Genomic DNA, 14705 nt, shown 5'->3' with positions numbered 1-14705 from the left:
TCTATTTAGACATAACCTATTATTGCATACTATGGTTTGTAAAGTGGAATTTACAGCACTATTCCATGATAGAATAGTCTGTAATAGAGAGGGTATATAATGCAGGGTGCAGCAAAACTTAACTGTCATGAAATGACATTGATTAGCATACAATAAAAGAGATCAACTACCTGAAACAGCTATGTTTGCTAGTAAAGGCAAAGATTAGGCATGTTCAAAAACAAAGTTCAGACAAATTTTTAAACAAACGTCAGTGATTCATTCTTAGTAAATATGTGTTAGGCACCATTCATATTCACAATTTCCAGTGCAACTTTGCTGTGACTTTTTGTGCAACTTTGATCCGACTTTACATTCTGTGGACCAACGTTGCATCAAAGTTCGCACCAAAGTAGTGCAGGTACCTTTTCAAAATCGCTGCTACTTAAAGTTCCATCGATGTGAACCTGTGCCCTTGAAAAGAATTTGCTGCAATTTATTATGTGACTCTGATGTCTCAAGTTGCATGAATGGAGCCAAATTGTATGATCCATGGTAGATTTGTGATTGAGTCATCAATGACTAGCTTGGGATTGTAAATGTGCTACAAAAAAAAAGGTATTTGGAAAGAGGTTGAAGACAATGAGAAATGAAAGTAGTTTTGACTAGCATATGATATGTGTACTCCAAATAATGATTTTCTACCATTAACCTCTGCTCAGGATGATGATGATGTGAACATTCAGCTGGATGTGGATCCTCCCGGCTTCCCTGGACAAGAGCAATCTGGCTTCTGCTTTGATCCAAGGTAACGAGCTGCTGCTGATATACTACATAGTAAAAGCAAAGATATATTTTAAATCACCTCAATATGTTTGATTTTAAATGCTTATCAGGCAATTACCTTCATTTCAGATAAATTCCATTAACTTACCCAATCTAAATTGTAACGGTGTGTCCAATTACTGAAAAAATCTTTATCAGATCCATCAGTTTTAAGCAGGAGATTTTCTGTGATGGCGCAGTAGCCTCCTGATTATTAATCATGTGCTCAGCTCCTACATTATTATTTATTTATTACAGGTACTTCTATAGCGCCATCATTTTACGCAGTGCTTTACTTCTACATTGTACAGTCACATCAGTCCCTAACCCTCAAGGGGTATACAATCTAAGATTCCTAACTCACATTCATACATATATATACTAGGGCCAATTTAGATAGGATCCAATTAACCTACCAAGCATGTCTTTGGAGTGTAGGAGGAAACCGGAGTACCCGGAGGAAATCCACGCAGCACAGGGAGAACATGCAAACTCCAGGCAGGTGGTGCCGTGGCTGGGATTTGAACCGACGATCCTAGTACTGCCCGGTGGAAGTGCTAACCGCTTAGCCACTGTACATATACATAGCTTTCAAAAAAAGGACAAAGGACAATTTTTTGTCATAGTAATTGACTAGGATATTAGAAACCTCTGCCTGTGACAAGGAGCATATTGGCCAACTGCATGTGCTAGGAGAGCCTTCATGCAAGCTCTGTAAATTGGTGACAGTGTGTACATGTGTCAGTTTAAGGTCATTCCAACGGTATGCAATGCAGTAGTATCTCAGTGTGCTTGCAGCTGCGTGTTTGTCACACAGAATAACCAGTTCTAAATAGAAACTAGGCATTCTCACATACTCCCTGCTACTCAATACAAATACCTATGAATGCCTGCCTTTCACTAACAGTATGCATGTATGACCGCTTTCTGCCTACACAGAATCAGCTGATTGCTAGGTTATTGTTTGAGTTTGTATGTAATTATTATTGTACTGTGATTCTTTGTTTTAGATATGCCATGCTGAAGAAGTGTCCACTGTGCACTATGGTGTTTCCACCCAACTACATGCAGAGCCACTTTGAGGAGCATGTAGAGAGTCACTGGAAAACATGTCCTATGTGTAATGAGCAGTTTCCTCTGGACTGCGATCAGCAAGCATTCGAGTGTCACGTCCAGACACATTTTGATGGCAACGTCCTAAATTTTGAATAGGCCTGTTCTGCTTGGTGTATAAAGCATAGCATGGTGAGAAGCTCACCTTAAAAAAGAAGAAAAAAATGCTTAAAAGCAAAAACTCCAGTCTGCACTATACACAACTGCACTGCAATGTAACTAGCTGTGTATAAACTGCTGGGGTCGTTTGTTCATCTCTTGTAATGTAACTTTATGGTAGAAGATTTCATCTGTATGTCTCAGATCTGTGCTGAGATTGCTCTGTACTTTGTACATTTAATAGCTTCCTTCTTTTTAATTCTTTAGCTGTTAAAGTTATGAGTGAGCCTAATATGGAATCACATTCCTGTGATAGAATGCTGCATGTCTTTTAATTTTGTGTTGTTTGTTTTAGTAATGGTGGACAATGCCTGACATAGCACATCCTCATTTAGTGCTAATCTTCTAGAGGCAATCCTAAAAGCTTCAAGTTGATGCTTCACTTCCACACACTGGAGGCAACCATATCGTGTGCTCTGAGCTAGAGTTCAAAAAGTGAGTCCTAAGAGAGAGGTACAAGTAGATTTCTCCTGACTTTTGCTCAGTCCCACTAGTCCATTTCGACGGCTAGTAAAGTGTAACTGATTTTTCTAGTGTGGTGGGTTGTGATTGGTAAGATACCATCAGATTCAGCAAACTAATCTTTTTAAAAGGACTCTGCTTACATCTGTGTGTATCAATATCAATAACATTTTTAGTACATGAAGATAGATGGCAGTTTTGAGGGAAGTCACTTTGGGAAAAATGTACACATCCAGCTAAAGCTGACTCTACACTAGTACATTTTCCAGGGAACATTCATATGAATATTCATACCAACATTCACGCAGAAATTATTTGTACATTCAAGGAATGAATGATGTCTTGTGAAAGTACTTCAAAATTTTATTTGCTTTTAACATTGAATTTTGAAATGAATGTAATTTCCCAAAATGAAAACCACATACACTGTTAGAAATTTGAGGGGGAAAAAAATCCTTCCTGCTTTTTCAAATTTTTTTTGTTGCTGCAGTCAAAAACGAACAATGATTTAACTCCATTAAAGGATTGGAATGAACATTCTTAATATGAAAAATTTCAAACAAAATTCTAGTGTATAGCCAGCTAAGGCTTTTTAGGAAACTGCAGGGATTGACTGGTGGCAGGCATATATGGATTACTGGTAAAGGTAAAGGGTAGAGTTTGCTACCACAGTGGAAAAACTTGTAAGTACTGCTTGCTGAAATATGAAAGAATTGAATGTCTAATTACAGTTATTTATACAAAGTTGATACGTTTGTCTTGGCTTGGCATTGTATAATTTTTTTTTCATTTAGCATAAATAAATTATAAAAGTAACTTGCTAAATGCGTTTGATTGCACAGTTTCTTCTTGTAATCCTGTTTTGAATAAACACAATTATGTCTAATTATTTTGTGAAATCATTTCATAGTATCCCTCATACATGTATTTTGTTTTACTTGTTTTTATAGTGCTGACATTTTCACAGTGCTTTCCTCAGATCATTACACCATTGATATCACCCCCTTGAATCCAACCCTTATGATCTAACATCTCTATTACATGCGTACACATGATGGTGGCAGTCAGTGTGAGAGAAAATTACCTGCTAGATGTGTTTGGTGTTTATCAATATTTAACCTGCGAGAAGGTACACAGATGAAGAATCCTTTCAAGCATATCTATGGTCAAATGTAAAATCATATATACAATTTCCACATTGTATTTAAACTTCTAGTTTACGTTTATTAACCTAAAGATCTTGAAGTTTGTAAACTCACTTTGTGAAGATCCCAAAGTATTTACTTAATTCTGTGACATGTATTCACTATGCTCTGTGACTGTGTCACACATTTCAAAGAGCCTGCCTTCTGACCTTCAGAGGTGCTGAGAGGAGGAGTTTCAGGAGGTGGAGTCAGTAGAGTAATAACTGCTTGCAGACAGCAAGTTACAGTGGGATATGTAGTCCTTAGAAATTGAAAGCAAATGGCCAAAGAGAAGCTGCAAAGCATGTTGGGAATCCAGGAAGGTGTGGAAAGAGATGGCCCGCAGACAGGCAGCACTCACCTAAAAGATGATTTTTATTTTTTAAAGAACGCTTATATTGGATTGTCAAAAATAATTGTTTTTTGTATTGCTATTACAATGATGATGTTCTAAAATGAAAGTGTATGCTGTGACCAGAGTACTCCTTGAAGTACAGCCCCAAATCTAAAAAAGTTGGGACGCTGTGTAAAATCCCCAAAAAACAGCATTGATTTGTAAATCTCAAACTCCTATTTTATTCACAATAGAAAGTAGAAAATATATCAAATGTTCAAACTGAGAAAAGATACAATTTTAAGGAAAAAATAAGCTCATTTTGAAGTTGATGACAGCAACATGTCTCCAAAGAAGGTGGGACAGGGCCATGTTTTAGCTTCCCCTCTTCTTCTTTTAACAGCACAGTGTAGATGTCTGGTAACTGAGGAGACCAGTTGCTGGAGTTTTTGTCCCATTCTTGTTCAATTGGTGAAAGGTCTGGACTGCATGCAGGCCAGTTAAGCATCCGGTCTCTTCTACTACGAAGCCATGCTGTTGTAATAGATGCAGTTTAGCATTGTCCTGCTAGGATATGCAAGGCCTTCTCTGGAAAAGATGTCGTCTGGATGGGAGCATATGCTGCTCTAAAACCTGGATACATCTTTCAGCATTGATGGTGCCTTTTCAAATATGCAAGCTGCCTATTCCATCTGCACTAATGCACCCCCATACAATCAGAGATGCAGGCTTTTGAACTGTGTGCTTATAACAAGCTGAAAGGTCCCTCTTCTCTTTAGTCCGGAGGACACAGTGCCCATGGTTGCCAAAAACAATGTAAAATTTTGATTTGACTACTGAACAGTTTTTTACTTTGCAACAGACCTTTATAAATGAGCTGTGGCCCAGAGAAGATGGCCGTGTTTCTGGATCACGTTCAAATATGGCTTCTTCATCATAGAGCTTTAACTTGCATTTTGGATGGCACGGCGAACTGTGTTCACAGACAGCGATTTTTGGAAGTATTCCACAGCCCATGCAGTGATGTCCATCACAGAATCATGCGTGTTTTCAAAGCAGTGGCATCTAAGGGCCTGAATATAATGGGCATCCAATATTGCGTTTCAGCCTTGTCCCTTGCGCACAGAGATATCTCCAGAATCTTTTGATGATATTATGTACTGTAGATGATGATTTATTTAAAATCTTTGCAATTTTACATTGACCATTATTCTGAAATTGTTCGGCAATTTTTATATGCAGCTTTTCACAAATTGGTGAACCTCTTCCGCTCTTTATTTCAAAGACACTCTGACTCTCTAAGATGCTTTTTTTTTATACCCAGTCATGTTACTGACCTGTTGCTAATTAACCTAATTATAAAAATGTGAACAGTGAGCGCAAAAGGAAATATGGAAGCAGCTAGCACAATGTGGCAAACCCTCTACTTCCACTGTACAAACACAAACAAAAGGTGCAGCGCTAATACAAGGGAATAAATGAAACATTATACATTACCATGCAGTATTGCAGTGTACCAAAATAATATGAATATTGACCTAAAATGAAATGTCCAACTTATTGCAAATAGTGAATAGCAAATATGTGAATAAATTCACTATAATGTGTCCCAAAAAAATCTGTTGTGCCAATATTAACCAAATTTGTCCAGCGTGTGGTGTGAACCAGTAGTGACCAGTAATAACGGTGACTTCTGTGATACTCCCCCAGCACTATACACTATACACTCACCAGAAGTAAAAAGCAAGACATCATTAAATGTAAATGACTTCCAGGAACGTTTCTGTCCACTTTCTACCACCAGTCACTGATCCATTCCCCCCCCCCCCCAATACTAACCTGAGCCCAATTTCAATCTAGCTCTGCACCCGAGAGCAAAGGTGTTGTGCGTTCTCTCTTCTCTTCGCACTGAACTCGACTGGTGAGAGCATCGGGATCCTTTGGCACTGATAGGCAGCACTAATAAGCTGCACTGATGGGAACTGATAATCATGGCACTGATGATCAGTGCCCTGATTATCAGTGTAAATAATGTATTGACAGCCTTGCCAGTTATCGGAACTCTGTTTACATGTGATCAGCTGTGACTGGACACAGCTGATCACATGGTAAAAGGCCACTGTGATTGGCCCTTTACCGCGATCTGTAATCAGTTGTTTCCAAAGGAAACTGGTCACAGAGCATGCCCCAGGGTGTGCACGGGAGGCGGCGTTCTGGGAGGACATCCATGGGCGCCTTCCCAGAACTGGACAATTGCTCTGGATTTTATTTTTATTACAGGTAATTATATAATGCCGTCAATTTACGCAGCGCTTTACATACATATTGTACATTCACATCAGTCAAGGGGCGTACAATCTAAACACCCTAACTCACATTCATACATACACATACTAGGACCAATTTAGACAGGATCCAATTAACCTACCAGCATGTCTTTTGGAGTGTAGGAGGAAACCGGAGGACACCCACGCAGGCACAGGGAGAACATGCAAACTCCAAGCCGGTGGTGCCATGGTTGGGATTCAAACCAATGACCTTAGTGCTGCCAGGTGGAAGTTCTAAGCATTTAGCCACTGTGCTGCCCACTGTAGCTGTCTTTTGGCTATAGTGCAGTTGGGAAGTGGTTAATCACTAATATTGTTCCATTGGGCCAATTTTGACATTTCTCTCATACATGTAAAAATCTGCTTTTTTTTTTGCTAGAAAATTACTTGGAACCCTCAAACATTATATATAATTTTTTTTAAGCAGTGACCTTAGAGAATAAAATGGTGGGTGCTGCAATTTTTTATGTCACACGATATTTACACAGTTTTTCATACACACTTTTTTTTTTTAAATACACCTAAATTAATTTTAGTGGATACAATATCGTACCTAATTTTTTGATGAACTTTAAAATATGATGTCATTCAGCGTAAATAGATGCCAAACATGTCATGCTTTAAAATTGTGCATGCCCATGGAATGCTGACAAACTACATTATTCAGAGGTGATGCTTTAAAAGCTGTTACAGGTTCTCAGTTAAGAGTTATATAGGAAGTCTAGTGCTAGAATTATTGACCCCACTCTGACATTCACGGCAATACCTCATGTGTGGTACATTTAAATTTTTTACTTTATTATTTGTTTTATTTAAATTTATTACTACTATTTATTAACTGTACCATTTATTTTTTTTATCTACTTGATGAACCACATCCCATATGATAGCCTGGGCTGTCACAAGTCCTCTTTTTGGAGAGACGGGGGGTGTATTAAACCTCATATCTCTTCTCTGGCCTCCAAAGCATCTGATCAAACCAAGATCAGTTTGATCAGATGCTTTCACAAGCCAGTAACAGCTTGTTTCCAACAAACTGAAACCAGAAGTAATTAAATCTTCATCACTTTTGGTTTCTGGTCTCACAGAGAGAGGAACAACATCAGTTCCTCTCTCTCTGTTCAGTGCACTGGCTGCTGCCAATCAGATCAGTCCCGGACTCCCTGATGGGACAGGGGAGCCTGGGAAACACGGTGGAGAGATGGGAGGGGGACCCCCTTCCATCGCCTGTAGAAGTGATTGAGTAGCTGTATAGCCACTCAAAACACTTCTACAAAAACGAGAATCACTTGATGAAAATGTTGATACTGGGATGATGATTGTAGCTGCCAGCATTATCCCGGTATGACCACTTCAATCCAAGGACATGATGGCATACTATGGGCAGGATTAAAAAAAAAAAAAGAACCTTTAAAATCACTTTAGGTGAACGGCTATTCCCTTTCTTCCCTTTCTCCTCTGCAGGCCCAGACTGGGACAAAATATAGGCTCGGGCATTTTTCGGAGCCCGGTGGCGCAATGCCAGGGCCTGGTCGCAAGAGCGACCTTTGCAACCCTGGTAGTTCCGCCACTAGTGTCAGTAAGTTTTTATTTCAGTTTTAACAATATTTTATGATTTTTTTTTTCTACTTTTTTTTTTTTTTTGTAGGAAGAAAGGAAGGAGGGAAAGAAAGAGAAGGAAAGAGAGAAAGTAAGGAGGGAAAGAAGGAAAGAGAGAAATGAAGGAGGGAAAGAGAAAGGAAGGAGGGGCAGACACAGGAGGAGGAGCAGCTTTCTCTCTCCTCTCCCATCTGTGGTGGGCGGGGACTGTCAGCACTGGGGACTGGATATGCTGATAGATCCCACACAGTGCTCCGGGGGATGAGGGGGGTCCTCTATGTGCCGCCCAGTCGCTTCTGTCCAGGCGGCCCCGGCTCAACAGGCACATGCCCGGTGTGCCCTATGGCCAGTCCGGGCCTGCTCCTCTGAGAGAAGCAAATCTTTTTATCTTCCCCTTTTTTCCCCTCATAATATACTTCTAGCAGGACTCCTTCAATAGCCACTACAGCGTCTCTTACAACTTCCACAAAAAAAAAATGTTGTCCTTTTTTCCTCAAACGGCCAGGATTTTAGCTGGGAGAGCTATCACACTTGTGCATCCTCTTTCCCATCTGGTTACTGCACATGTGCATGCCATTATCTGGTACACAGTGTACAGTTCGGGTCCTCTGATCCCTGTTTCTTCCTGCATATAGCACAGCAACCTTCTAGATATACCTGAGTGTCCACTGACTGCTGTGACTGGTCACAAAAGGCTTATATTTTTCTGCATTGCAGTGACGGTTGTAAGTACCCCTAGTGGCCTATCACATGCAATACATCGTGAATAGGGCAGTGGGCCATAGTAGTTCATTCTCAGCAAAGGGTTATGGCAGAGGAGGGATCCTACAACATTTCCCCTAAGAGACTTGGTTCTGAGTTCAGACCGTTTTCCTCAGTTTTGAGCCATTACCCTTCTCTGAGAACAATTTAGCCCCTTCTGTGGCACTCCCTCCTCCTAATTGTTCAGAGAGAAGCTTTCAGCTTATATGTCTGAATTCATTGGTGGGCTTTAAGTTTTCTTGGAAACCTCGGACAGCAGGGGCTGAAAGCAGGCCTCTTATTCTAAGAGTCCATAGTTGAACATCCTTCTAGTTGCGCTTTCTGAAGAGGAGGATAGAGATCGTACCCCTTATTCTGAGAAGTTGGTGCAGGAGGAAAGCCAATCTGCTAATATTTCTCCCAAACATAAGGGTTTCATTAATGTTCTTATTGATGCAGTGTGTATGTGCCTTGCCCTAGAGTAGCCTGCATCAGCCTGGCCCAAGATCACCAGCCTCGACTCACTAAAAATGCTTGAACTAACCTTCTTCGTTCGCTCATTCTTGCAATACAGCCTGTCTTATATGGTGACTGGCCCAACCCTAAAAAAATCTAGGACCCAGCCATCTCTTTTCTTAACAATACCCCAGTAGAGAATAGCCCTGCATTCAAAGACTCTGTGGTCAAAAGGCCCCTCTTTGAGGCCTTTTTCCTCCTGACCAGCCCCTTTATGCAACATGCTGTTGCAGCTATGTCAATCTATCAGATTCTAGTACTCTGGTCCAGGCTTCTGACTCAGGATTCTGGATCAATAGTGATGGATCTGGCTATCCTGAAACAACTAGAGCTCTTGCCTGTGGCCTTGCGCTTTTGTGTTGGTCTGACAGATTCACTTTATTAGATACCCAGAATGGGCCTCTTCAGTATACAAGGAGGATCTACTGGCTCAAATGTTGGTCTGCAGCACTTCCTTGCAAAAATTATCCTGTGTGGATGCCCTTTGAAGGAGGATGCCTTTTTGGAGAGTCCTTGGATATTTATTTCAAGAAAGTCATGGGGGTGAAGAATACCTTTTTGACCCATAAGAAGGCAAAAGTTCCTGATGTAAGCCTTTGACGCTAGTAATGAAAAAGAGCCTTTTTCTTTCCTTTTCTCGCACACCTTGGGGTCCAAATCCCATCCTGGAATGCAGTTTGTCATTGAAAGTGGATTCCCAAACACACTAGTCCAGGAACAACGCCTCTTCTGAATTAGGGAAACCTGTCACTTTTCGCAGTCTTTCTGGTCCTAGGACATTTCAGATGCTTGGGTCCAGAATATTGTATTCAGGGGCTACAAACTGGGATATCTGGATGACCTCCTGCTGAGTAGATCAGGTTATGTCTGCGGTTGTCATCTGGACAGTGCAGACCCTACAGAGATGTGGATGGATCCTAAATCTTCATAAATCAGTGCTTAGTGCTGGATCCAATACATCCCCTGAAATATCTGGGGCCTAAACTTAAATATGGTTCTGTCCAGGGTTTTCCTTCTCCTGGACAAGCTTCAGTCTCTCCACTCCCATGCTCAAACGTTTCAATCTAGGAAATGCCCAATCATGCACTTTTGCATGAAGATTTGGGTTCTGATGGTTATGTAAAACATTTATTCCAAATGGAAAAAAACTGCTTAAAAAAGATCAGTCTTTTTTTTTACAATGCTCCGCCCTTCATGGGGCAAAGTAGATGTAGTACCTTGTCCCATGTAGCTAGGTGCTTCCAAAGTGTAGTTATGAAGTCTGCCTGCAGCCCTCACTGTCCTGAGACCAGGGGAATGCAGAGTGAGAGGAGGTTGGCTCACTCTAGCTTCTTTCTTCTTGTCTCAGGAAAGTGTCAAAGTTGATATGAGCTGTGGTTAGAATTGTTTGTCTCCTTTCCAGCTGTTGTCAGATTTGCTGCACAGGGAGGGGGTAGTCGGACTTCACAACAACTCTTAGGAAACACCTAGTTGCACGGGACAAAGTTCCACATGTACTTTGTCCCATTGGGGGCAGAACAGTGTACAAAAACTGTAATAATAGATCTTATTTAAAACGTGTTGGCTATTGTTCACCTTTTATTCATTAGTGAATACCAATCTAAATCAACTAGTGCATCTAACACTACTGCAGACTGATGATACTACTGTCCAAAGGTGTCTCCATTGTTTCTCCAATCAGTGTGGAGACACCCTATAACAGGAAGTATGGTACTGGCTGAATCACCAGGTGAAATAACAGGAAAAAGAAAACTAATGCAGCCACCACACTTAAGGATTGGTAAGTTTCAATATATTAAATGTTTAGTTCTGGGTTTAATACTGCTTTTAAAAGGCTGTGTCCTGTAATACACTCCACAAAAAAAAAATTACAGGTAAGGCAAAAATTTATTTTTTATGAAAAAATATTGTACACAGTGCTTTTGAAACCTACATAAAAGAACACATTTAAAGTTAGGTCCATATATATTTGAACACAGGCACAATTGTCATACTATAGGCTCTGTATGCCACCAGAATACATTAAAACAATCCAAATGAATTTGAAGTGCAGACTTTCAGCTTTATTTCAAGGGGTTGAACATAAATATCAAGTACAGATTTTAGGAACTGCAACCACAGTCCCTCCATTTTCAGGGCCTCAAATGTAATTGGGCAAATTAATTTAATGATAACAAAATATTAAAAATTTAAATTTTATTTGAGAATCCTTTATTGGCAATGACTACATGAAGTCTGGAACCCATGGACATTACCAAAGACTGAGTTTCCTCATTCTGATGCTTCGCCAGGCTCTAACTGCAGCTGTCTTCAGTTGTTCTTTGTGGGTCTTTCTGCCTTTAGTTTTGCCTTCAGCAAGTGAAATGCATGCTCAATTGGGTTGAGATCAGGTGATTGACTAGGCCATTGCAGAATATTCCACTTCTTTTCCTTCAAAGGTCCTGGGTTGCTTTTGCAGTGTGTTTTTGATCATTGTCCATCTGTACTGTGAAGCGCCGTCCAATCAACTTTGCTGCATTTGGGCTGACAGTATATCTCTAAACACTGCAGAATTCATCCGGCTGCTTTTGTCTTCTGTCACATCATCAATAAACACCAATGACCCAGTGCCACTGGAAGCCATACATGCCCATGCCATCACACTGCCTCCACCATGTTTTACAGATGACGTTGTGTGCTTTGGATCCTGAGCTGTTCTAAGCCTTCTCCACACTTTTTTTCTTTCTGTCATTCTGGTACAGATTAATCTTAGTTTCATCCATCCAAAGAATGCTTTTCCAGAACTGGTCTGGCTTTTTTAGCTATTTTTTGGCAAAGTCTAATCTGGCTTTTCTATTCTTCAGGCTTATGAATGGTTTGCACCTTGTGGTGAATCCTCTGTATTTGCTCTCATGAAGTCTTCTCTTGATTTTAGACTTTGACAATGATACACCCACCTCCTGGAGAATGTCCTTCACTTGTCTGGATGTTGTGAATGGATTTTTCTTTACCATAGAGAGGATCCTGTGATCATCCACCACTGTTGTCTTCCATGGACGTCCATGCCTTTTTTATGTTGCGGAGGTCACCAGTGCGTTCTTCTTTCCTCAGAATATACCAAACTGTTGATTTGCCTACTCCTAATGTTGCTGCTATCTCTCTGGATTTGTTTTGTTTTTGAAACCTTACAATAGCCTGTTTCACTTGCATGGACAGCTCCTTTGAACGTATGATGTAGGTTCACAGCAATAGATTCCAAATGCAAATACCACACTTCAACTCCAGACCTTTTACCTGCTTAATTGATGAAGAAATAATGGAGTAGCCCACACCTGGCCATGAAACTGCTTTTGATTCAATTGTCCAATTACTTTTGGTCCCTTGAAAAAAAGGGAGGATGGCTACTCTTAAGAGCTGTAATTCCTAAACCCTTTTTACAATTTGGATGTACATACCCTCAAATTAAACCTGAGAGTGTGCACTTTCAGCCCATGTCCATTATATAACTATAGCTTGAATATGTTTTGGTAAATACCTGGAAAAAAAACACAGATTGTGCGTGTGTCCAAATATATATGGACCTAACTGTATGTTTGGATCTACTTTAAGCTATGTTTAGTGATTTTTGATTATACAGCACCAGGGATGGTACTTAACATGAATGACGTGTGCTGGTGGGCTGGGTTGAAATCCTCAGTCCTCTGCCCCCAAATACCCCCACAGCTTCCTGTGCCCCCATTTTCTGTTTGGGAATCAGGTGAATGGCAAACAGGGGCAGAAAGGGTGGTCATGGTCAGCACTTAATGACTGCCTGTCACAATTTCAGCCGCTTATATTGACCTCGCAGCATCAGAATATCACTGCTGTGGCAGTATCGGGGAGGCAATGGACTTCAGATTTCAGTCTAACACAGGCTGAAGAAGAGGCCTGTGTAGCTTGACAGCTTTGCACTACACCTATGTAGTTTGGTAATAAATGGTATCACCCTAGATCCAGACACATGCTTTTGCCAATGGCTAACATGGTACAACTCTATGCTTACCTGTTTGTAATGCAGGAGAGGCATTCCCAAACACATAAAAGGGTTGATGCAAGAAAGTTCAAGGCTGGATTCACACCACACGAATTGTATGTTGCAGGCGTGAAACACACTCCAGTTGACTGCATTGTTGATCAATTTTGTTTTCAACACCAGAAGCCAAAATACTGTTTTCCTTAAAGTGAAATTCCAGTCTGTCTAACGAAGCTTAAAATGGCTCCCGTCGCCCTTCTAACTCTGATTCTGACAACCCTGTGAAAGCAAGTTGCTTATGCTTACCTGTTCTCAGGGCGGTCCGGTCCGGTCATGTGATTTCCTCCCAGCAGCGGCTTCAACAAAAAGGAGGGACAGCCGACAACGAATGCCTATGGATGATGTCACCGCCCAGCCATTGTCAGCACTCTCCACTGAGAATAGGAAAGTATAGGCATCTCCGTTTTACAGGGTAGTTAGTATAGGCTTTAGAAGGTGGGTGGGAGTAGTTTTAGACTGTTCGTTAATGCATTGACTTCAACTTTCACATGCAGTGCAGTGTGTTGCTCTGTATTCACAGTTGCATGTGTTCCATTTTCACCCATCGCAGTTGGTGTAAACTAGGCCTATTGTACCCAATGAATCTCAGCTTCTCATTGCATTGGGCCTGCGGTAATCAGTGCAGCCCAATGAATGTGATGTGAAAAGGCCCTTAGAGCTGTGTTTAGAGGGGCTATATTGGAAGTTTGAATCTGACCTCTGACACAAGGAGGTCTATATACTAAGGCCTGGTTCACACTTATGCAGGTTACGGTTGATGTATTTTCTTGATGTGTTTTGCGTTTATCTCACATACATTTTTGACTAGTTTTTTATGCATTATGATGAGTTTTGCATTTTTGGGAGGTGTCTTGCCATGAGGGAGAAACAAGTAGAAACACATCCAAACGTAAGCGCTGCATTTTTGATTGGTTTCCACTGAAGTCTATGGAAACAAAAATGCAACCTGCTGCGGGGAAAATGTTGCTGACCCTTTTCAAAAAGGAACTGGTGGCAAACACAGAGATGTGAACATGTCCCATAGGAAACAGGCATTCAGGAGGCGACAGTGTTGCCCCTGCTGAATAGTGATCCACCACAGATCACATTTCAGAAAGTGCCACTCCTGTAATTCCTTAGTAAAATCAGACACATCATGTTGAGAAAGAGGGAGTTACATAGCACAGACTTCAGGAAGCTGACTTAGGCTCCGTTCACACCTATGCAGTTTGCTTTTTGTCCGTTTTGCAGTGCTTTTTGCAGTTCATTTTGCATTTTTGAGTGCATTTTGCATTTTGTTCAGCTTTTTGGTTTTTTTTTTGTTAAGTGGAATTTGTTTTGTTGCTAGGCAGAATAAAAATGCAAAATGCAGCAAAAACGCACTACCATGCATTTCAGCAGATTCTCCATTGAACTCTATTGTAGCAAAAACACTG

General features: G+C 40.7%; 1 protein-coding gene across 2 annotated transcripts in view; it reads left to right on the top strand.

Annotated features, from left to right (window-relative positions):
* Positions 1-3424, top strand: part of TAX1BP1 (Tax1 binding protein 1) — a 170257-nt gene extending 166833 nt beyond the window's left edge. For both annotated transcript variants that reach the window (XM_089669889.1, XM_089669888.1), the window contains exons 17-18: positions 702-787; positions 1815-3424. In XM_089669889.1, the coding sequence (XP_089526015.1) occupies positions 702-787; positions 1815-2016 (288 nt within the window). In that variant the 3' untranslated portion in view covers positions 2017-3424. The remainder of the gene's footprint in view (positions 1-701; positions 788-1814) is intronic.
* Positions 3425-14705: the final 11281 nt, after the last annotated feature.

Source organism: Staurois parvus, unplaced genomic scaffold (genome assembly GCF_062004578.1).
Source record: "Staurois parvus isolate SC_StPar_1 unplaced genomic scaffold, SC_StPar_1.0 ptg000082l, whole genome shotgun sequence".
In the NCBI taxonomy this organism is placed as follows: Eukaryota; Metazoa; Chordata; class Amphibia; order Anura; family Ranidae; genus Staurois; species Staurois parvus.
The sequence above is the reverse complement of the archived record's forward strand: the minus strand, read 5'-3'. Positions and strand labels throughout refer to the sequence as shown.